The sequence below is a fragment of the Pocillopora verrucosa genome, chromosome 8 (genome assembly GCF_036669915.1).
Source record: "Pocillopora verrucosa isolate sample1 chromosome 8, ASM3666991v2, whole genome shotgun sequence".
NCBI lineage: Eukaryota > Metazoa > Cnidaria > Anthozoa > Scleractinia > Pocilloporidae > Pocillopora > Pocillopora verrucosa.
In genome coordinates, this window is record NC_089319.1 from 21460225 (window position 1) to 21483284 (window position 23060).

Below are 23060 nucleotides of genomic sequence, written 5' to 3' on the forward strand. Positions count from 1 at the left end.
ATTCAGGGATGCTATTGTAAGGAGAAATTAGACGCTAGTCACTCTTAGGGGCTAAAGGTTAAGAGGAATGGGTCGGAAATAAACCATTGTCATTCATTTTATTCACTGAGGAGGTTCACATATAATTAAAACTTCTTCGGGAAAATTATTACATTTTGCTTTCTTACAAATTACACTGTACCAATTTTGTGAATATAAAAAAATATACAGTATTTTCATTACAGCAGAGACTCTTGCCTCTTTTTACCACTTTGGGATCGTTATACAATAATTATACCTTAATTACACGAGCATGAACTAGACAAGAATAGTTACAGATATATAAATTACACGAGCACAGGCAACTCGATTAAAAATACATAGAAGTCATAATTTAAACAGCCTTAAAATACATCATTTTTTCCTTTTTTTTTCCCTTTTTTTTTTCCTAAATAAATTTGTTCTAAAACTTGACGGTTCCTGAAGGCAGGCTGCTGTTACAAAGTCTGTAGTACCGTAAGTCGCCGACAAATCGGTGAATACTCTGAGTAAAAGATGGCAGATCCTATTGGAAAGATACAATAACACTGTCAGACACTAAATGTAAAATGAATAACAATAAGGGGTCAGTCACTTGTTATTGCCGGAAAGAAGGGGGGAGGGTCGGGGATCACATGATATTCAGGGGGAACGGAAGGGTGATTAATCGTAGCCAAAAGACTGCTAACTAACTGCAAACGGCGCGAGACAAAATGAATATCACAGAGCCTTATGTGGGATTAGGTAAATGTTCTAGTAACACGTTTTCTGAGTCGAGGTTTGGATCCACCCCATCTGAGAAATTGTTGGACTCGTCCCTACTTATCACTCACTCTGTCTCTTCATAATCGTTTTTAGTAACTACCTTATCAGGTGTGAAATTATTTCCCAGTTCAGTCTTCTGCGAGTCGGTAAGCCCTTCACAGCCTCCGAGAAATTGAGGTAAGAACACTGAGTAGAAGGAGTCAAAGTCCACAGCCGCCATGTTGTACAGAGTGATCGTGATCTCTTCTTGTAACAGGTCATGTGATCTAAACACCAGCGCTTGAAGGAAGACGTTCACGAATTGAAGAAGCATACTGTCTTTAAAAATGCGCTGAAAAGGAGGGAAAGAAACGAGCCAACATAATTTGTGATACAAAAACTTCAAGCGCGCAATCTGTATGCTAATTCCATTCCTTTCAGCAAAACCGTGCCAGAACAGCAACGGGCTCGTCTACTCTTAAGAAATAATGAGGGTAAGTTTCTAAAGAAGCCCTGGTCCTGCCGTCGGGAGTGGGGGTGTGGAAATTACAAGATAGAATTGGCTGCCGTAAAGAGTTTCTAGAGCTGACATTTCTGGAATTAGCCCTTCGTCAGAAAGATTATCTTACTGAATCCTGACAACAATGAAAAAGCTTGTGCTGGAGTTTGTCAGAGGGGTGAGCAGGACAAACCTTTTGATAAAGTTTACACTTGGAGTTCAGGTTTTCTAAAGCTTCAATATTCTGCTTGAAAACCGTGATGTCTGGTTGAAGAAAAGACTGTCCAAAGGCCTGAAATAAAACCACACATACATCAGAGAATTGTAAATCATCAAAATACTGCTATTCTAAGAGTGCTTCCTACATCTAACGTGCTTTAAAATTAAGGAACGCAGATTGAAGTTTTGGTCCAACTATAAACAGACAAATCACAAGGGCAATCCAAAACAAATGAAATTTAGAAGTCTCGAAGGGCAACTGGTTTTTGTTTTTCATCTCCTTTATCGAGAAACCAGCCTTAGTTTTCTACAACAATCGAAGGGCGTAATAGGGCACACACAAAAAAATACTATTTCAGAATATTTTCGACACTTGCCAGACAATTACTCTTCGTGGAAATTCTAGTTTTTTGATATGAGAGAACGGCAGCGTCTAATGTGATTTCAAGCTTTATTTGAAGCACGCAAGTTACAGCAAGGATCAAATCTGTTGCAAACCTGCATAACGGAGTTAAACTGGGCCTGGTTCTCCACAGTCTCCTCGGCCATTGACATATAAGCCAAAAGAGATGCACGAAAGAAGTAACGCCAGTTGTGCAGTAGTAACTGATGGAGTAACTCGTAAAATTCACATTTGATGTCGGGGCACGGTTGCTGAAGAAAAAGGAAGGAAGAAAGAAAAAAAAGAGAATTAATCAGCATCAACAACACCACGGTTTCTTTGTCATGAAATGAGGTGTTACTTCTTTGATCGAAACTATGAAAGGTTCAACCAAAAGATCAGGTAGAAAAGATTCCCGACGCATTCTTGTTTGTGTGAAGTGTATGCAAAAACTATTGAAAATGAAAAAGAGAAATTTACCTCGGCTAAAATCGGATATAACTGCTCCATACATAACCCGATAATATTGGGGAGGAAAGCCTTGAAAGATGCAGCAGGTTCCTGCACCAACAGCTGCAGGATCTTCAGGAACTTGTTGATGACCCGCGAGCCAGCTGTACTCTCATGATGTAGTATTTCGGACAACTGCTGGCGAGTGAAGGTGTGAAGCAGTGGTTCAACGATCTGTTCTGTCACCGCTGGACCAAGTTGAACCTTCAAATTCTCGAACAACGTCAACAGGAAGCCCAGGAACTCATCGGTTATATCTGTGACATGAGTAAATACATATGTGTTGATGGTCGATATATAAGCACTTCAAAGGTGTCGTTTGCCTGACTTTGTTAATATTGTACCTTACCACGACTTTTGTTACAATATTTAATCATTAAAGTGATGATAATGTGTAGAACCTAATTAAAAATACTTCGCTCATGAAGCGAGTTGCCACGGTAACGTACAATAATTGTTTCATACCGGATTCTGAAAGGAGAAGGTATATAATAGTGTGAGTTAAAACTTAACCTTCCTTCCTCATGGTGTGGTATTGTGTTTAAATCTTCCTACAACTTTATTCAAACTGTGTAATATCCTTTCTAATAATGCACTCGTAAACTCTATCGTCAGGGCCCGCGCAGAAGATTTTTGAGTAGGGGACTAAACACGAACGCAAACGTTTCAGCCGGCACGGTAGGGGGGATGGGGGCATGCCTATCAGGTCGAGTTTTTTTTTTCGCTTTTCATTTTGGGTACTTACATCTCTAACAAGTAAAATACTCTTTTTTTTTCGCTTACCTGGATAGTGGATGTAGACCGGAAAAATATTAATTGTGATTTGAACTACATCTGAGATGGACTGGTACAGAATGAGTTTAGTCTTGGTAACCTGGTCTTCTGTTGCGGCAGACATCAAATCAGCCAGCACGTGCAAGGTGAAGTGAAGAAGAGGCTTGGCTGTGGATAAATCGATCGTTCACATAACATCAGTGAAGTATCATGAAAAATGTGATAACTATCAATAATTGTCTAAAAATGGAGCGGTTTATCGTGAGACAGCAAGCAAAGTAACAGCTTCGTTTGTAATTTTCTTTTTACGACGGTTCTTCGCAAGTATTTCTTGAAACCGACTCTCTTGAAGTGTTATAGTAAGTTTTGCGAATATGAAAGCGATCTCCGCTTTCGTATGTTCACAGTTATTTACAGTAAGTTTTATTTGAGCCCCCCTGGGCCAAACCACTGATTAGATCAACTGTCACTATGAAACAACAAGTTAAACCGTGCAGACTCACCATTTTCCTGTAGCTGTTTGTTTCCAGAAAAACCCGGTGTTTCCACAATACTCTTGAAAGGCTGTTTGATGCTATGCATTAAGGTTTGATGACTTTGAGAGCGCACCTCCCATTCCTGGACAAAAGAATGCGGCAATATTATCAAACTAAAAACTTAAAAGCTCCTTAGCTTTTGGTCCTTCACCTTGCCAATACAAGCTACGCAAAACAGAACAATTCCATAGTGCCATAGAACGGGTAATATCCATATGAAATTTCACATTAACTTCAATCCTTACCTGTTCATTGTCAGCTTTATTTGGCCAAGGTAACACTAAAGAATTTGACAAGGACCGTATAACTAAGGTCTGGACCTGTTGAGGATAAATTAACCACAATTTTACACAGGAGAAAAACCTTTTTCGAAGTAAGTCGAGATACTACCAATAATAATATGTACACTTTAGACGGTAATTTGTACCTCAAGTGGCAAGTCAGATAATGAACCACTGCTAACATCATGGAAGAGCTTCTGTACTTTATCCAGAGCAGTCATAAATGATGGACGTACAGTTGTTGCCAAGGAGTTGAGAAGGTGGGATGCTGGTAAAGAAACTCTTTGAGGAACCTGAGGTTAAAACGACTTGTCTCTTAGACTTTTTTTTGGGATTGTATTGCACAGTGAAAACTTAAGAGATGTGGCCAGTTGTAACAAATACACGGTACACAAACAAAAAGACGAAGCAACAAGAACTTACTTCCTTGTTCATCAAAGGAACCAGAGAATCGATTGCATTTGAGACAAGCGTCACAAACTTTTCTTGATGCTGTTGTTGCCTGTGTGTTTCCAAATAATACTGTGCCATCCAGTGGCAGTAAGCTTGAAATGCAGCAAGTCCTTGGGCGTGGCTTAAAGAGGCAAAGAAAATCATCAAATACAGATTACACGTAACGTCAAGTCTGCACACCAGCTAAATTGCTCTTGATGGAAATCACAAGGTAGAGAGTGGTACTGTGAGAAACAACTGCCCAGCACAGAAGTACCCTGTCCTGTCCTATTAAAGCTCAAACTTGGATAATTGTTCTGGGCGTGAACGAAAATGTTTGGGTTAAAGTCAACCCAGGGGTCATTTTATTGCGCTCTTGGGCCAGGCAGTTTACTCCCACAGAGCCTCAATCAAACCAAAAATTTAGATGAGCAACAGTTTCCTTTTAGGGAGACCCTGATAAAATGCTGGTAGCTATCTTTTATCCAAAATGAACTTTTTATTTCATGATTTAAAAACTTCTGTCTTACACTTCAATGAGGTCAGGTTGAAGAATATTAGGCATGGCTGTATGAACTGCAAACAACTGACTTTGTGTGCCAAATAATGCAATCTGTCCAAGTCTTTCAACAATAGCCTCCCCATCACTAAATCTGTTGGCAAAATTCACTTCACCGATAAAGTGTTCTGACAGTCGTCCCAGGGCACGCTCCATAGTGGTCAAGTCTCTGAGTGAACAGTGCAATTGATGACATTCATTTTCACCACTGATCCCAAGCTGAAGGCCTGGGAACAAAAAGAAATGTTGAAATTAATGTCAGTATCTACACAACTGCGCACCTACCCCTCCCCTAACCCCAACCACAGTCAATTGATAACAAGTTGGGGTTAAGGGAAGGGTAGGTTAGGAGTTGGTGCACAGTTGCTCAGATACTGACATTGATCCAAATTAACCATTTCACTTCCAAGATCTAAATGTAGATTCTCTGTGCTGTCTACCATACATTTGTCATAATTTGAGTCTGAGAATTATTATAATATTATCATAATTAACATCTACATTTCTGTGACAATAACAACAATCTTACCATGTGCAGTTTTGGTAACAAACTCTCCAAGACCAATGTACACATCACAATATTCACTAAATAGAGGGAACTAAAAATAATAAAAGAGAACAAAAGATTAACTACTGGTACATGTTAATGAAAAATTTAACTTTCTGGTAGAGGATGCAAAACTTTTACTCTTATTATAGAGCACCAGTGCATAGAGCAAGAAAATGAAACAAATAACTTCCTCTTACCAGCAGGGAGAATGTCTCTCCAGGTAGGAGTTCTGCTAACTTCGCTACAATTTCCAGGCAATTTCTTTGAAATGCTTGCCACTCTGTTTCAGACTGAATTTAAACAAAACACCAAATACTGATAGTTCCTTCAATCTTTAAAGAATTTTTGTGTAGTAAAATTATTAAATATCAAATGATTAAAGCAATTGATTTTCCTAAATTCATGTGTAATAATAAAAAAAATTCATTGTCAACTTACATCATCATCTAGTGTTTCATCATCCAACTCCTCAAGTTGCTTTCGATTATGTCGGAATTGAATTTTTTTCAGCAGCTCTGTTATCAACACCAGCAACACTTCTTTATACCTGAAACCAAAAGTACAAAGCCTGTTTGTTTCTAGTAACACACAGTACACAACAAAACTTTTTAAAACCCTGAAACCAACAACGGGGCATACATGTGTGAAAAAAGCTTTCTGATAGCCTAGGGCTAATAGGGATAGCTTTGTAAACTGGTAATTCTATATTCGAGGTCGCATGATGGAAAAAAACCCATGGTTCATCTTTTGATCATGAAAAATTTAATTTTAGTTTGATGAAAAAAGAGGTAAAAAACTTCTTACAGGAACAGATTGCTTGAGTGATGGTTAAGTTGATTGTAAAAAACATAATTTCCATTTGAAATTGTAAGGAGGTGATGAATCTTTAGGCATTTTAAACATGTCTTCATGTCCACATGACTTAATGGTAGTGAAACATTAAAAAATCTGATAACTTTATAAGGCATTAACTCACTTAAATGTGTGCTGCCAATACTTATTTTGTTTCAGTTCTCAAGAGTATGTTGGATGATTGATTATTATTAAACAAACCTGCTAACAGTAGCCTCTGCTTCTGCAAGCTTATCACTTCTTGCATTGGCCACTTTTCCAATAAGATAGTCTAGAAACACAGTCCAAATGTCCAAGCAGGCAAAAAAGCCTTCCAGCTGAGGCTAAATAATGACAAGTACTCTCAATAAGAAGAAATTAACAGTCAGGTAAAAAGTAAAATTTATTTTAACTGCTAAACCAGTAAACAGTGTCTTAAAAGTTTTTTATGAAGATTCTTTGTCCCTTCATCCATTTATATCCCAAGAAGCCCAGGAATTTGCAGGAGTTTTATAAACAAATTAGACTTTCAAAGCATGAAAGATTTAGCTTTATTCCAAAGCATAAGGGAAAAGAATTACACAGAAAGAGTGTTCAATACTTTTACTGACCTGTTTGAATGTATATTTGAAGAGCAACATCAACAGCTCAAGAACTGGGAAATGGGAGCTGTTTTCAAATCTTCTCAAGTGTATACTCACAAAAAGTCTCAAGAACTCTGTAAATTTATTCAAGTAACTGAAATAAAATGAGTAAGACAGACATATTAGAAAATTTATTTGTATTTACAGATAACAGAAATCCTGAGGAATTGCCGATGGCATTCTGAAAAATGTGAGGGTAAATCAGTGCAAAAAAAGTCATCACATTTATAATAAATCAGTTCCATCAAAGTACATTATGCTGGTAGGATCAGTGCAAGGGATACATTGGCCTGATGGTGAGTACATCACTGGACCTAGCCTGATCAGGCAGGCCATTTTGCAATATGTATTTGGACAAGACCATATTATCTCTTTCAAAGGAAGGGGGAGAAATGAAAAGGGCACAGCAAATAGTTCAGGGGAAGAAATTGCTCTAAATGTCTACATAATACTTTTTACATCCTCACCTTTCATCTTGTTCTGTGAGAAGGTTTTCCACAGCTTGAGCTCCTGTATCTTTTGTTATTCTCTGCAACAGCTGAAATGTTTGCTGAAACAACTTCAGCAAGAACTCTTCAAACTCTACAGGCACACAATTCTTAGACAACAGTTCATTAATACAAGTCATTGCTGAGACACCTACAGGAAGCAAAACACAACAGGACAATTGTTAAATTATTATAGAATATGTTGCTCCATCTCATTAGTAAGGAAGTTTGACTTGGGAAGGAATGACAGTTTTTGGCTAAAATAATGGGGATTTTTTAGGAAAATGAGCATTCAAGAAATTAACCGCATACTTCCAAGGACTTAGGTGTCTCTCTAGATATTTAATTTTTCCACTCCCATGATCATATTAGTATCTCTCCTTACCATTTGCCATACTGTACAATTCTAATGATGTTAAATCAGAAAATGTGGCATTGGACTGACTTATAATCCCTTAATTAATATTTTTCTTTATTCTCATCACTTGTTTACTTGATATTGTATTTATAATGTAAGGAGAGATTCTATCTTGGTCACTCATGGAAGTTGTAGGGTAAATTGGTTAAATGGTGAAACCTTTAACTCACAAGATCTGGTTGTCAACTTTCCCCTCCAGCTGCTACACATTTCCTTGTAAATTAGTTATCAGAATTTGATGCAAGATCAATACAACAAATTATACCTAATAAGTTTGAACATTCTCATAGCATGTTTGCTGAAAAATGTATAGATATTTTAGGGAGAAGTTGCATGTTAATCACTTTTAAGAGTTGAAGGGTTGATCCCTTTTGGGAGTTGAAGCACTATTACTAAGCCCCACAGTTGAAGCTTCCAGTTACCTCAATAAGCACTAATGTTTGAAGTAACACTAAAAGTTTAAGGTAGTAAATTCATTCTCACCTAGTTCTGCATTACTCACAACACTACTACCAGAGCTGGATGGAACTACACTGCAGCCAAACTCCGCAAGATAAAACACAGTGGACACAAGTGAAGGTGTAATGGTGGACGACAGAGGGATCCAGCTAAACAGATGTGCTAAACATTTAAGTACTAGAGAACTGATCTCTTCAGATTCTGAGTCTAAAGGTGGCAGTGGATGTCCTAAATTCTGTCTAGATTTCATTGGTGAATTATTCAATAATCGTCCCATGAGGTTACTACTCCCTGCATGTTGGAGTGACAGATCTGCAGAGGGCGCTGAAGTAAATATTGACAATGAACTTGATCCTGAAACTGTAGGACTAGAACTCCTGGCTGGTGATATTCCATGAGTGGGGGAAGGAGGTGGGGTAACTGTTGTTGCAAGTCGACGGTGTTTTTCTAAGACTCTGTCCAACAAATGAGTCAGTAAAGAGAGGATGCCGGGAACTTCATTAAGCAACAGCCTATGTACTTCAGTCTTTCTAGCAATACTCAAATCCTCCCTGGGTGAGGCCAATTCTTCTGACGTTGTCTGAAGCATGAGCAAGCCCAATGCTACTGTTGAAGGTTGCTGGAGTAACTGAAAAAATGAATACTTGTCACTTGCAGGGTACAAAGAACAGTTTTGAGTCTCCTTAAAAAATTTGAAACCCTGCAAATTATGATTTGTCGTCAAATGCCTTGTTTACCAGGCCCCACAGAACTTGTTGACAACGTACTTCATGTGCTAAGTTAATTAATTAGTTTGCATTTGGTACAAAGATCTGCAACATTGAGCACATCTGAGAAAGATGGTGACCTTTACCTACATGTAAGTCATCAAATGAAGGAGTTATGTTTTCTTTATAAAGTAACTGAATTATGAAAAAGAAAAACACAACATGGCTCTTAGATAAACTAATCCTTGGCAGTGAATCATTCTCAGGGTTAGCATGGTCAGTGCATTTTAAATCTTCAGTAAGAGGGAATTACTCATAAATATGTACATATGTGTACAGTATGAAAGCCTTAATAACTGTCAGTTTTTGAATGGGAGAAAACCTTGAGAGAGGACTTATTTATAGGGTGAGTAAAGAGTAAATCATCTATAGGGTGAGTAAGAGTAAAACAAAAGACTGCCACATACATATTAATACACTTCTTTTGAATGCATTTTTTGAATGCAGTTTGAAAAGTTGCACGCATTTGCACACTTTCTTAAATAATTATGCTGTTCATGTGTATTTTAGGCTAAGTACCTCTGAGATGCACTATACAAACTACATGCAAGTGAGAAGAGTGACTTTAATTCAACAGAACTGAGAAAAAAGAACTTACCTCTATAATACTTGAGAAAAAGTTTGGGTAGAAATGTGGCCAGTCAACCCTTCCAATATCGACAATAACTTTAATAAGCTTGTTTCTGATGTATGATGGCAGCTTCTTGTGATATGACAACAGATAATCATTGAGAAAATGACGGACCTCAGCCTTATCTCCAGCTTGTGTTCCTATCCATTGTTTATTAATGAGATTCTATGATACAGAAATCAAGTCAATAATTGATAAAGTTTCCCTGAGATACTGATAAAATAAGAAAGTCAGACTTATTATTGAGTGATAATTATTATGGCTGCACCACTGGTTTCATGATTCACATCATCCTTGACTGCTTCCTGAGTTATCTCACCTTTAGCTCCATATAAATGAACCTTCTACGGGTTTGTCCTAACTTAATGGTCTTTTTAACTACAAGTGGCACTTAAGAAAAGCCAATTCTAGACAGATGAGCCTTGTTAGAGGGTATTTGAGCCTCTTAAGAGGATATTTGAGACCTCGTGTACAAACAAAGAGCACTGTACACTTGCTTAGTGATCGGGTGCCTTTTTTTGCAAATGAGATCAGAATCAATTACCTCAAAGGCACTTAAAAAAGTCAAGCTTTAGGTATTAAATGACAGGTACTGAATAGATATTTCATGATTATATAATAAATAGATGAAAACATTTTTGACAAACCTCAAACACTGAAACTGCATACATAAGAACATACTGATTTGAACAGTTGTTCATAAAATACACACAGTGGTGCCATGCTCCTGATTGCTGGCTAAAGTTTTGTAAAACTTGTTCTAAGAAGAGACAAAATCATTACTGTTAAATTATTAAAACAACAGTCTTTGTCCACTGCTAAAACTTTGTTTTGAGCCTGACTCAGAGTCATTTTAAACCATACCTAGTAGCTCAGGGTAAACTGAGACAGTCCCAAAACATAAATGTCAATATTATTATAATCACTTAAGGAAGGTACTGAGAAAGTAAAAACCAAAAAAAAAAAAAAAAGACAACAAAGCAATCCTAACAATCAACCAGGGTACAACACGGCTAAAATGTTAATGGTAATTTGGTAACATCAACTGTGTTGATAATGTTAAGCTCTGAAAAAGGGGTAACCCTCAAAATGTCAACTTTTAAACTCTTTATGGTGGCCAATTTACATTATAAACTCAGTTGATAGTACTAAACTACCCTGTTAAACTTTCCCACCAATGCAGTACCACCATAACAGTTTCTTTACAAACTTACTCCCTCTAATAAAATGTAAATGACCATTTTAGCCCTCTAAATGCACCACAATGCCCAACAAAGCAGTAATAATATTGATTATCAGGAGGTAACTATAATTATAATTGAAAAGGGTGCATAAAAAAGACTTAAGTGACTACGATAGCAGCTAGATCTTCCTCCAAAATTTCTAGAATTTCTTTGTAAGACAGAGAGAATTTGGATGTTATGTCAAAAACCACTTATGACTTCATTCTTTGTACCCCTAGTAATACAAAAAAATTTCTTCTGCCTGTAATCTCAATAGAATCCTCAAAAATCTGCCAAATAAGGGGAAATACTTTGTACCATTTGCCTGGACAAGAATAATGTGGTAGATAATTTGAAAGTGTTCCTGCTTCACCCCACCATAACAAACTTGAAACATATGGCTTGTAGAATAACTAAAAAAGTAAAACCTTTATTGCTTATCATTGAGGAGAAGTAGATCACTATTTTACAATCATAATAATACCATTCAAAAACATGAAATAACTAAAAAATGATTTAAGGACAATTATGTTAACTTCTCATCCTTTAAAACAGTGCATGAAATAATATCATATAATTCTTCTGTTAGACTATCAATTGCTAGATTCTCCTTTCAAACTGTCTCATATTCCATTTTGAAACACAGCAGGAAGTTGATGCTGCATCAAAAGTCACCTAGGGCTTAATCTCACATACCCCTTCATTTGCCAGTAAGTTTGCCAGTTCACTTAGTTAAGTCAAATACCTATTTCTCTTTTGCGATTGTTGTCTGTAGAAGAATCAAAAAATTCATTCATAAGCACTTCCAAAGCATGAAGGGATGCTGCATCTGAAGACTGAGAAAAAAAGAGAAGATATATCTGTGACACCGTAACAAGTTTTATTATTATAATCAGCCATCTTTAGGTTCTATGGACGTGAATCATTGTGTCCACTATGAATTCCAAGCACTTTCAGGATAAAATTTTCATAGCTTCGAGTCACCAATGGTTGGTATACATGATGAAAGTATCTTGACAAGCTATCCTTATGATTAAGATGAAGAGTTATTGTATTTCAAAAGGTCTGGGTACATGCTTGAGCCAGCTTGTCATACTGTTTTCTTATTCTCCTCTCTATACAGCGAGGAGAATAAATGGCTGCCAGCAAAGAATCAGGGAAACTTAACTTAATGTTTGGGGATAAGTTTTTAATGGTGTTGCATTGGTGGGGGGAAGGAGAGAGGGTAAGACAAGATAACTGGCTTCATCAATTGAGTTGTCAGGGGGAATGACAAAGAAAAGCAATACTCTTAGTCATCAATGCCATGGACACTGCTAAGGGTTCCAGCAGCATGAGCTGGCTTGGCCTCTTCTTTCCTTCTGTCCCTAAGAAGTAGGTTTAAATTATCCTACTAATTTATACAAAAAGCATGTGGTGTTCTGAGTTGGCAAAAAACTGGAACATACTTTTGTCTTAAATAAAAACTTCTGGCAGTTTCTTTGCTATGACTCCCAGATCATCTGATATGCATCATTTATCACAGACATGTAGGTGACAGATACTGAGTGAAGTGTGACCATATTTGGACAAGAAACAGGGCAACCAACAGAACCAAGAGGTATGTATATCATGACCTAATTTAATAATTTGAAAACTGAATAGATGGCAAGTCCTCACTTTTCCCAAAATAAAGAGATCAGTTTTCTACTAAAAATTGTCAAATAAAGCATACTTCACTTGTATCCAATTTTGGTTATGATGCAAAATGTGAAAGTAGATGGGAATCACGCCATCATTGACAAAGGTCAAGCAATCGCATCTCAAAGTATATGAAACACAACAATTTGGCTAATTACAGACATGACACATTAAGTCCGTGACCGTTCACATTTTCCAAGACCCCATGACGATGAAAAGAGAGTTTACTCACCATGATCAAAAATTTTTAGGTTTACGTCTGCACGTCCGTCGGTATAATTTCGTGTTTCAACTGTCATTTACCACCAATCTCTTCCAGAATGATTTAGTTGACCACAACACATCTCTTCTACGATAATCACAAATTATGCTTCATGTACAAGTCCTTCCCTCTCAGGAAAATGCAGGGAATGAACGCAACGTGGAACCGCTATTTACGGCATAGTAACTACGAAAGTAAAATTCTCCCAGGCTTTCTCTGTAGTAGAGTCGAGTCCTTGGCCGAAACTTTGAGCGTCACACCTTTAGTTTCGTTGCCTCGCAGAGAAAAAGTACAGATTTTCACCGTAAAACAAAGAAGTAAGGACTCAAACTTGCACTGTTCACTCTCGAGGTTCAGGACTAAAATGGGGAGAAAACCGGTTGCATACTTGAACAATTGCGATAGAGAGGCCCCTTTCCCTTCCTGCCCGGCCCACACACACAAGAACGAGGCTTATGAAAGCAACCAATGTTCTTAGAGGGGTGGGTTGGGGAATGGTTTAAGTATGAAAGTAACCCAAGTAATTTGATGAAAGCAGCGCGGGGTCAAGCAAGCTGAAAACTATCCACATTTTATGAGCAGATAGAGTAAAAGGCAGAGCTTGTAAATACTTGAAAATTGCAAGAGTGATACCATCAAAGTAATACCAAATAACCCCAGCTAGTGAGAAAATGAATCTCTTCTATCTTAGGCTTTGACCATGCAGGGGGGGGGGGGGGGGGGTGAATGGCAATCTTAGTCAGGTGTTGCTACCAGGTTATTTCAATACACAATTACACAAAATAAAAACATTTTATTAAACTTCTTTCAAGACTTGATTTGACAGAAAGTAATAAAAGTAAATGATGTAAAGTTAAAGTAATTAGTAAAGGGAAGCTTAGTATGGCATGAACAAATAGGTATACATATCAAAACCTGGCCCCAATTCACCCTGTGGCCTTAAGGGACTCCATTTTGACTAAAAGGAGAACAAAATGCATGACAAAATTTTTTCTCTATTTTACATAAAATTTTTTTTCTCTATTTAATTGATTGTCAAACAGCATGGGCATCTCTAAATGCAAGAGCAACCACAGCCTTCTGATGTCCACTGTACTCTCGAACCACCTCCCCCTGATCAAGATTCCACAGCCGAGCCATATTATCAGAGGATGCTGGCAAGGATACAAGAAAACAAACACCATTAAAACCTTAAACTCCTATGGGTGACCGAGACAGAATTTCTCCTTACCATATCAATACAATATCAAATAGATAAGTGATGAGAATGAGAAAAATATCAATTTGGGAATAATTAGTTGATACAATACTAAATTCTCTGAACTAACATTATAAGAACTGTACGGTTGACAGTAAGGAGAATTACAAACTTGGTGTGGGAGTTAAAGGGTTAAAACCTTAAAAACTCCCAAGATGTGATTGCTTATAATCCCTTCTAGCTGCTAGACATTTCCTTGTAAATTAGTAATGAGAATTTTGTTTTAGATCAAGATAACAACTTCTAAATGATAGGTCTAAGTATCCTTATTAACTGTTTACTGGATAATGAATGGATACTCTTGAGAGAAGTGACATGTTACTCACTTCTGGAAGTTAAAAGGTTAATAGATTATAACAACAATATTGTCTCCATAAACCAGTCTTTAAACTTTGATAATTATCATCAGATAGCATTGTCTAAACATCATAGCCAAATAGGCTGAGCATCTCACTGGGACAATGTGAATGGTACAAGACAGCAGGTTTGTTCACTACCAGATTTTTGCGATTTAGGTCAACAAATACCAGACAGTATGTTTAACAACATGAATTAAATTAGAGAGATCATAATTTTTGTAATTCCCACAGTAAAGCCCTTCCAATATGCTTTAGCAAAACAAGCATTTTAACTTATTTTATGAACAAACTTAGAGTAGTATAATGTACAGGATTTCTTTACCTGTGATAAGGTACTGTGAATCCTCAGAGAAGGCACAATCCCAAACCCATCTTTGATTGGTTTCTTTCAGAGTTTTTTTAAGAGAGAAATCTGCAGTCTGCCAAATATTGACTGTTGTGTCTGCAGATGTTGTGGCTAGAAAGCTAGCAGATCAGAGGAATAGAGTTTGATCAGGTCAGTACAAAGTATAATCAGAAATCTTGCCATCAAAGAAAGAGTGAAAGAGTTAACCCTTAACTTCTAAGATGTGATTGTTAGTTCTCTACTCTGGCTGCTAAAAATTTCCTTGTAGTAAGTAACAAGAATTTGGTGTTGGATCAACATAACAACTTCTACTTGATAGGTTTGAGTATTCTTATTACCTGTTTTTTGGAAAGTGATAGATATTACAGGGAGAAGTTACATCCTAATCACCTCTGGGAGTGAAAGAATTAAGACATATGACATAGGATGATTTTAATAGAGTCAATTGCAAGGGAAGTGGTCAGTCAGTCTCATAGACCAAGCCTTTAGGACACAATTACTTAGGGGAACCTGTGGAGGACATACCATGAGTCTGGACTAAAAAGGCACTTTAAAGCTGCTCTTTTATGTGCCTTAGGAATTTTTGTCCTGGGGTGAAGCATGGTTGGGTCGTCTTTTGTACCTCCAGTTAAGCTCCAAACATAGCAGTTACCCTGAAAGAACAACGAAAAAAGATCAAAGGAATTATTGAGATCAACTAGCTAACTGGCTAACTAATGGATTTGTTAGAAAGAAAGACAGAAACTTGCTTTATTTAATATTAGGGAAAGCACACTGTTCATGATAACTACACCAGGGCAAATTTCTCCTAACTGTATAAAATGAAAATAATTGAGTGGCTTTTCATTACCTGATTATTGACAGCTGCCATGTAAGAAGCTTCTCTATCAATGCTGATAGACAAGATGGAGGTATCTGGTTCTGGAATCTATGCAACAAAAACAAACATAACGGCGAGATAACTCATGCAAAAAAATTTTCGCAATGTAATCCTCTAAACTCCTCAGAAAATTGCTCTTTTGTGATCATTAAGTTCATTCTAAAAATCTTTAGGCCCCTGAACTAAAAAACAAACACAAAAAATAAAACAACATGTAATTATTGGCACAAACTGCTCACCAACTGCTCATTGTGATCTGTTTTAAGATCCCACATGTGAATTGCACCACTCTGATCACCGACAATAAGCTCACCCTAAAAATGATAAATTTCACATTCAGTTATTCATGATCAATAGTATCAAACAAAATATTACAAATAAGTTTCTTTCTGTATTTTTTCTTTTGCTTTATTTCATTTTCTAACAGGATTCTCACATAAATCAGCCACCAAATCATCACTCAAACCTCATTATATTACATTGAGAATGCAATAAAAAGTATTTCTAACTGTTTTATCATTATAGGTCATCTAACTTAATGACTAGTTATCATAGTATGTTCTTTTATTTCTTTCCTTTAAGTTTAGTTACCTGATTTGGATGAAGGCAAACACAGTTTACTGGAGCATTCACTTGAAACACTCTTTGACACTGTAAATTATGAGACCTGAAATAAGAAAAAACAACAACAAAAACAAATGCAATGTTATACTTTCACTTGAGGTAGTTTTTGTCTAATTCTTAATGATCTTAAAACAGTTGTGAAAAATGAACATTTATTCCGCCAACATCCAGCTGTCCTGATCCTATGCACAGTCTATAAAGAATAATTGCACCCATGTTCAGACATACCTCAAGTCCCATATCCTGGCTGAACAGTCCTCCCCACCAGTGAACATCCATTTACCATCCTCATGAAATCCCACAGCAGTCACATTCTTAGATACACCATCATAATTCACAACCTTAAGCGGAATTGAGTATAAAAACAAAGTGGGAAACTCTAGTAAATCTTCTTCCCTATCTTGAGGAAGGCCACTTAAAAATTCCTGGGATTAGGGATCTCAAAAATCTTAATATTGGAATAAAATTGTAAAACCAGTTAACTTGAAGAGGAAAATAATCATAGGAATGTCCCTTGAAAAGGCAGCTTGAAGTAGAGTCTAACCCTCAAAATATAACAAAAGGTGAAAAATTCAGAAGAACCAATGAGTTCTTCAAACTTAAATACAAAGTTTAGAGCAAGACACAAGCACAGACTCAGTTTCAATTATTATCTGCTGATGTCCCTAAATATGTATTAAGTGATGAGCTGACTGAAGACTGAAGGTCGAGTACAAATCAACCATAAATTTTTCATTAGTAAAATACTAGTAACAAGGAAGAAAAAATCAGGTATAGAATCATTGAGAAAAGAGTACAGAACCCAAATTTTTGCTGGTATAGGTGATGCTCACCATGTTATTGATGGGCAGGAGGAAGGGTGTGAAACCACGTTTTTTTTTTTAAGGTCTTGGGACTAAAGGTGTCTAATGGCCCGCAAAATTGAAAAACCTTGGTCTGTGCCTAATTTTCCTGCAGTTTAAAAGACTTCTAAGTTTAAAATAAAAGAAAACTTGGGCTATATGACTTACAGCACTAGGATTGCTTGAATTGATATCATACATGCGTATGTGTTGATATCCTGAGGAAAATAAAAAATAAAAGAGATGTTAGTGTGAATTAAATACAGTTTTACCATTACTAATACTCAGTTAGTATAATCTTTCTTTTGAAATGAACCAGGAGTATATAATAATTTACTGATGCACAGTCAGCTCAATCTTCAGAGTAAAAAGGGTTGAAATTCTAGACAAATTTCTTTTTCATCTCAGAGGTCAAGAGCAAGTTACCTGCAGCAGCTAACAACTGTCTATCAGGTGTGATCTGCATTGCATTGACTTGCTAATACAATAGAGTTAAAGATTACAACATCTACTTGTACAATAATGAGGTGCATACAGTTACACTCTGTGACAAAAATTTATCACCATAAAACACTCATCCAATAGCATTGCCACTTTGTAGGAAGTAATGACATATGAAATTAAAAATAAACCAAAATTCATCACAATACCCTTAAAAAAAATCAGTGCTCACAGTACAACCACAAAAAACAAAACAAAAACGTAACATTTCTCTATGGGAGGAGGAATAAAATTAGAGGTATTTAAGATAGTCTTGAAATTTGTTCCTATATGGGTCGTATGTAGTTAGCTTGAATGTCTATTGTAACTAAATTAACGGGTGTAATGAGGAGACTCAAACTTATCAGGTACATGTAGAAGTTGCTATCTTGATTTCAAGCCAAATTCTCGTGGCTAGTTTTCAAGGAAATGTGTAGCAGCTAAAGTGGAGTACTTAAGATCAGTTCTTGGGGGTTGATTGGTTACACCTTCTGTTATCTAATTAGAACTTGAGGTTGTGTCCCATGGACTTGCGTTGGTATTGCAATGAAGACAATTTCAAGATATATTGTGGGCGTCTCTACCTATTTACTTTGAGTCTTTCGTACACTCAAGTTTTTAAGGTTTTGTGTTCTTCGGTAAACACCGTGCAAGTGTATGCAGTGAACTAGAATTTATAAATGCAAAGGATACAGAGTCTGGATGCTGTACAGTGCGGTGGCATATTCCACTGTGTGCTTGCCAGAACTTAATCGCATGATCGTATCCTGCTGTGGCTAAAATAACCGGTTCACTTGAACCTTCTGTTTCAGCAGTCATCTTGTAGATATCATCTGTTAGTTTGTTGTCGTCGATGAGGATGAAATTTCGTGCAAAAATAACCGGTTTCAGAGAAAGTCACAGGATGTTCAAATCTTATTACTTGACATACATTTCTGTTTTTCTTAGCCGCTGGTTTTTTTTATGCAGGCTCAAGGTGATTTTTCTTTCTTTCCAGGGAGAGGCAAAATGTAGTTTAAAAACAGGACGACAGATGAGAAAAAAATTTTAAACTACGTATTTTCGGGAGATTATCTTTGCGGTCTTTCTCAAATCCATATGAAAATGTTCAAGGACTATTCAGCTCTATTGATTTAAACAGAGGCTACAACAGTTGGGCTCCCACCCTCCCAAGAAATCACTCGTCATTTCATACGCCTGGAACATTATGATTTGATAGAGGAAAAGAAGCTTTGTATCTAGCAATGGGGATTCCCGGACTAACAAGTTATATCAACTCAATCGGAACGCTTTGGACACAGATCGATCTTAAAAATACAAAACTTATCATCGATGGATCTTGTCTGTGCCATTATCTTTACTATAGCAATGGCTTAGACTGCCGATGTGGTGGTCAGTACCAAGAATATTATGATGCTGTAGTTTCGTTTTTCGATGCTCTGGTTTCGAACGGCGTGGAGGCCTATGTTGTATTCGATGGAGCACATGATCCCAGCGACAAGAAGTTGGAGACACTTAAAGCACGAGCAAAGGAGAGGGTTGAAACATCAAATGCTTTGTCGAAATCCGCTAATGATCGTTTGTTCTTACTTCCGCTTTTGGCAAGGCACGTGTTCTTGGAGGCACTCAGGAATCGCGGCGTAAAATTCGTTTCCAGTGATAGGTAAGAGTGATTTATTTGTGTTAATGCGCTTTGAAACGATTTCAAGAGAAGTGGCCCGTGTAGCCTCTTTTAATGACTCCACCATAAAGGCTTTTGATCGCATCGAAACAACAAAATAACATAATCTTCTACTAGACAACACACAGGACCATCAAATAGAATAGGACAGATAGTAAGTTTTGAGCTCGGTAAAGAAAAAGAGAAAGATATTTTTCGACTTCAGTGCCACGAGCGTGGAAGAAAAAAAAAATCTGAGCCGCCATATGGAATCGAACCTCAGACCTTCAGAATCCGCGCTCTGATGCTCTACCACCGAACCACAGAGACTCTGTGGTGAGCGAGGCTCATCACGAAGTTCATATATGACACGCGTCCTGCATACTGCTAGGATCAGCTATGTCTTTAGCGCCATGTTTGTAAATATGAGAAGAAATATAGAAAGTTTTGAGCTCGGAAGAGAAATAGAGGAAGATGGGTACACAGGGTCACTGTTCAGGAGGAAACTACAGTACCAACGTTGAGGAAACTTGATTGGGCTTTATGACTTTTCAAGTCACATAAAAAGTTCAGTATGTAGGCCTTTTTCCTATTCTTCCATGAGATTTTCTTTCAAATTGAAAATCATGTACATGTGGAAGGAACGTTAGAAGAGGCTTGGTGGATATTACTTCTCCAGCTCTTGGCTCGCCCTAAAAGATATACATCTAACCTCACTTCCTTTTTTTTTCTCAACAGCGAAGCCGACACAGAAATTGCCTCGTTGGCTTATGTGTGGAATTGTCCAGTTCTTAGCAATGACAGTGACTTCTTTATCTTTGACATCAAAGCTGGGTACGTTCCTCTTGCTTTCTTTACCTGGAATTCCAGTTGTTTAACAGTGAGGGTCTTCCATCGGCAAAAACTGGCGTCGCACTTCCGAATTCGTGCAGAATTAATTCCCTTGTTGGCTTCGTTGGCAGGAAATGACTACGTGAGTTGTGATTTATTAGTTGAGTTTAACCGTGCGTTGAATGGTTTTCAGACTTCTAACCATTTTAGTAAAAAAGGAGCTCGATTTGAAAGCATTGCGAACATGCTATCCAAACTTCCTGACTCAAACGAGGAAGAGGCTTTGAAATGTGCCCTGAAAATGGTGAAGTCAGCTGAAAGCAGAGAACAACTTAGACAAGCTGTTGAACTTTCTCTCCAGGAATACACACTTTCAGAGTCGAATCTATTGGGCTATTTCCAAGACGACTTAGTCTCTAGCTCCCTAAGAACGCAGAGTAATCGCGAGATCAACCAGTGGGTCTTGCACAGGTTCCGAGATGGAAAGTTTTCCTCCAAATGCATCAGCAGCTTGACATCGGGGAAACTGTTCATGGGAATTCCCGTTGAAAATTGTAGAGAAATATCGGCGAACTGTTGCTCTAAGTGGCTAAGGAGATTCGTGTATGGAATTTTGAACGATGCTGAAACAAAAGCAGAGGAAGGAAATATAAAGGTGATCCAAGAATGGGACAGAGTGGGCTTAAGTGTCCAACAATCAATTGTAAAACCCTACCAAGAGGGCGTAGTCCCTTCTTTGAGCCTAATCCCGTACCTCGATCTCGGAGAGCGTGTAAATTTTTTGTTGTTTGGACTCGATTCGGACACCACAGATGTTAGATCCTTAGGTAAAAGGTTTATTTTGATTGCTGCATCACTTCGTTACCTCATAAAAAACGCGCAACCGCCCTTGGATACAAACCATCTGATCGCTTTACTGTGTTGTTGTGTTAAATTGGAGAATGACGAGTTCCACAATGGTGAAGAAAACACTGTCAGTCCAAAACGCTTCTCATGGCCATTTGACATACGAGCGGCGCAAAGCTTTGCTCAATGGCAGTGTGTTCTGAGAGACGCAATTCATCTAAACTTTAATTTGCTTGAGCCTGTACCTGTACCATTTATTCATAAGACGTTCAATGGAAAAATGGCACAAAAACTGCTTGAAAGTTTGCAACATGGTAAGTCTGAAAATTAACCCTTGCAATCCAATACTTTAGAAAATATGAATATGATGTGAATATTTGTTTAGTGCGCCTGAGTTCCCTGTTTTCAAGTCAGAACTAATAGTGAAGCAAATAAACGTAATTGCTGTGTTTGACTTGGAAGATGAGACCGATAATAGTTCTCATGGAACAGGAGAGGGGGGCATTGTTATTGGTACTAAAAGGTTCTCAAACATACAACAGCACTAACTGATGACTCTTGTTAACTGTGGCACATGCCAACATTGCAAGTAACATCCATTGATTTTTTTTTAACTCTCGCGAGTTCAAGTAGAGATGTGTGGAAAACTGATGGAAGTGTCCTCTTTTTCTAGGTCGACAACCAGAGCAGCTTCTTCCAGGTTTCAAGCTGTTTCGCTTGTTTCATAGGCTTCGTCTTGCGGTAACCAGTGGCCTTTTAGAAAAGATGGTGAGTGTAAAGAACCACGGAGACAAGAAGAGAGTGAGGAAGACTTCTAAGCAAAATGCCGCGTCGAGAGAAACATCATCTGCTGACGAAATGCCAGGAAATCGTTTTTCTGTTCTGTGCAATGTTGAAGTTCAACGGTGAAAAGGGGAAGTTCCATTAACGAGCGAGAACAGTGTAGACGGTTTCTGGGAAACATGTTGCCAGGCAACGCGAGTAATTTACTGACGTTACTTCTAGTTGATGTGATTACATGTCAGAATTGCTTGATATACTGCAAAGATCGCTTCACTCTTTCAATGAAAATTACCCATGCTGTCTTCTACTTTTTAGATTGTGTACAAGGAAACCAATTGTTGATCTCATTTTTTAATGTTCAGGAAGAAAATAGTATATGAATCATGCTTCACGTCGAATGATAACTTGTAGGCAATTCTCATTCATAAATATGCCGCAGAATTCCGGCGGAAGCTAGTTACGTAACGTCAAGCTAAGTTTCCAGGTGAAATATCTCAACTCCAAAGAGCGCAAAAGATGCTTCTAAGTTTGGAATAACAATTTTCGAAAGAAAGATATTAATTTTTTGCTTATTGAACTAAACAAACCTGTTAAATTCTAGTGGAGACTGGCTGCTTATCTTCCTACAAGTAATCCGGCAAAACATCAAACGAACTTCCGGCAGAATTCGAAATCTCCTGACTGAGCAATGATTCTTCAGACTCAGTGAATATTGTTAAATAATCTCCCGGCTCGAATTCGTCTTGAGGATTATTTAACAATATTCATTTCACCTTCGGCGAATATTTGTTAAGTAAACCCTTTCACGAATACCTCTAGCTTAAATAAAGTTTTAGAAGTACCTAAGTTTGAGAAAATTTCTTGCAAGGCGAAAAGTAATATTGGTGACGTGACTCCTTGCCAAATACTACAGCTATTACCAAGCTAACAACTTGAAACTCTTCAGTATCTTTAAGGAGAAATCTCTTACGATCCGCTTCTTCTCAAATGATAGTAACGCCTGCTCAGTTTTACTTTTCACGTCGTATACTGGTCAACCGATTCTTGGTATAATTCAGGAAGATTTTAAAAGTACACGCACATTACTTATCTTTTCACCCAACAAACTGAACACGTAATTCTACCTTGAATTATTCATAATTAACATCTTCATTTCTACATCATTTGCTTTACTTTCAAGTCAACTTTTCTATTATAAGCTAATGACCGTTAAGTTCAGTTTCATATAATATGAAAAGCGAAAG

The 23060-nt window shown here is 37.4% G+C and overlaps 3 protein-coding genes across 4 annotated transcripts; 1 reads left to right on the forward strand and 2 right to left on the reverse strand.

Annotated features, from left to right (window-relative positions):
- Positions 1-91: 91 nt before the first annotated feature.
- LOC131772087 (exportin-6) lies at positions 92-13338 on the reverse strand. Its single transcript, XM_059087992.2, has 22 exons — positions 12878-13338; positions 11711-11801; positions 10390-10502; positions 9710-9907; positions 8369-8972; positions 7447-7618; positions 6947-7073; positions 6558-6679; positions 5943-6051; positions 5702-5794; positions 5484-5553; positions 4926-5181; positions 4387-4537; positions 4110-4256; positions 3928-4002; positions 3650-3764; positions 3156-3314; positions 2343-2629; positions 1979-2134; positions 1455-1553; positions 884-1114; positions 92-544 (listed from the first exon to the last, which is right to left on the reverse strand). The coding sequence occupies exons 1-22, from the start codon at positions 12878-12880 to the stop codon at positions 443-445; spliced, it is 3480 nt and encodes a 1159-aa protein (XP_058943975.2). The 5' UTR covers positions 12881-13338; the 3' UTR covers positions 92-442.
- A 347-nt stretch (positions 13339-13685) lies between these two features.
- Positions 13686-18625, reverse strand: LOC131772086 (target of rapamycin complex subunit lst8-like). Its single transcript, XM_059087991.2, has 10 exons — positions 18390-18625; positions 17643-17694; positions 17385-17434; positions 16603-16715; positions 16342-16417; positions 15990-16064; positions 15721-15798; positions 15396-15523; positions 14847-14989; positions 13686-14061 (listed from the first exon to the last, which is right to left on the reverse strand). The coding sequence occupies exons 1-10, from the start codon at positions 18513-18515 to the stop codon at positions 13943-13945; spliced, it is 960 nt and encodes a 319-aa protein (XP_058943974.2). The 5' UTR covers positions 18516-18625; the 3' UTR covers positions 13686-13942.
- A 59-nt stretch (positions 18626-18684) lies between these two features.
- On the forward strand, positions 18685-22892 carry LOC131772083 (protein asteroid homolog 1). Of its 2 annotated transcripts, XM_059087990.2 has the most exons (4): positions 18685-19359; positions 20095-20329; positions 20549-21347; positions 21707-22892. In XM_059087990.2, exons 1-4 carry the CDS (start codon positions 18941-18943, stop codon positions 21940-21942), a joined length of 1689 nt encoding a protein of 562 aa, XP_058943973.2. In that variant the 5' UTR covers positions 18685-18940; the 3' UTR covers positions 21943-22892. The 2 variants fall into 2 exon arrangements, with proteins under 2 accessions (XP_058943973.2, XP_058943972.2); XM_059087989.2 differs by having other exon boundaries at positions 20095-21347.
- The last annotated feature ends 168 nt before the right edge of the window (positions 22893-23060 follow it).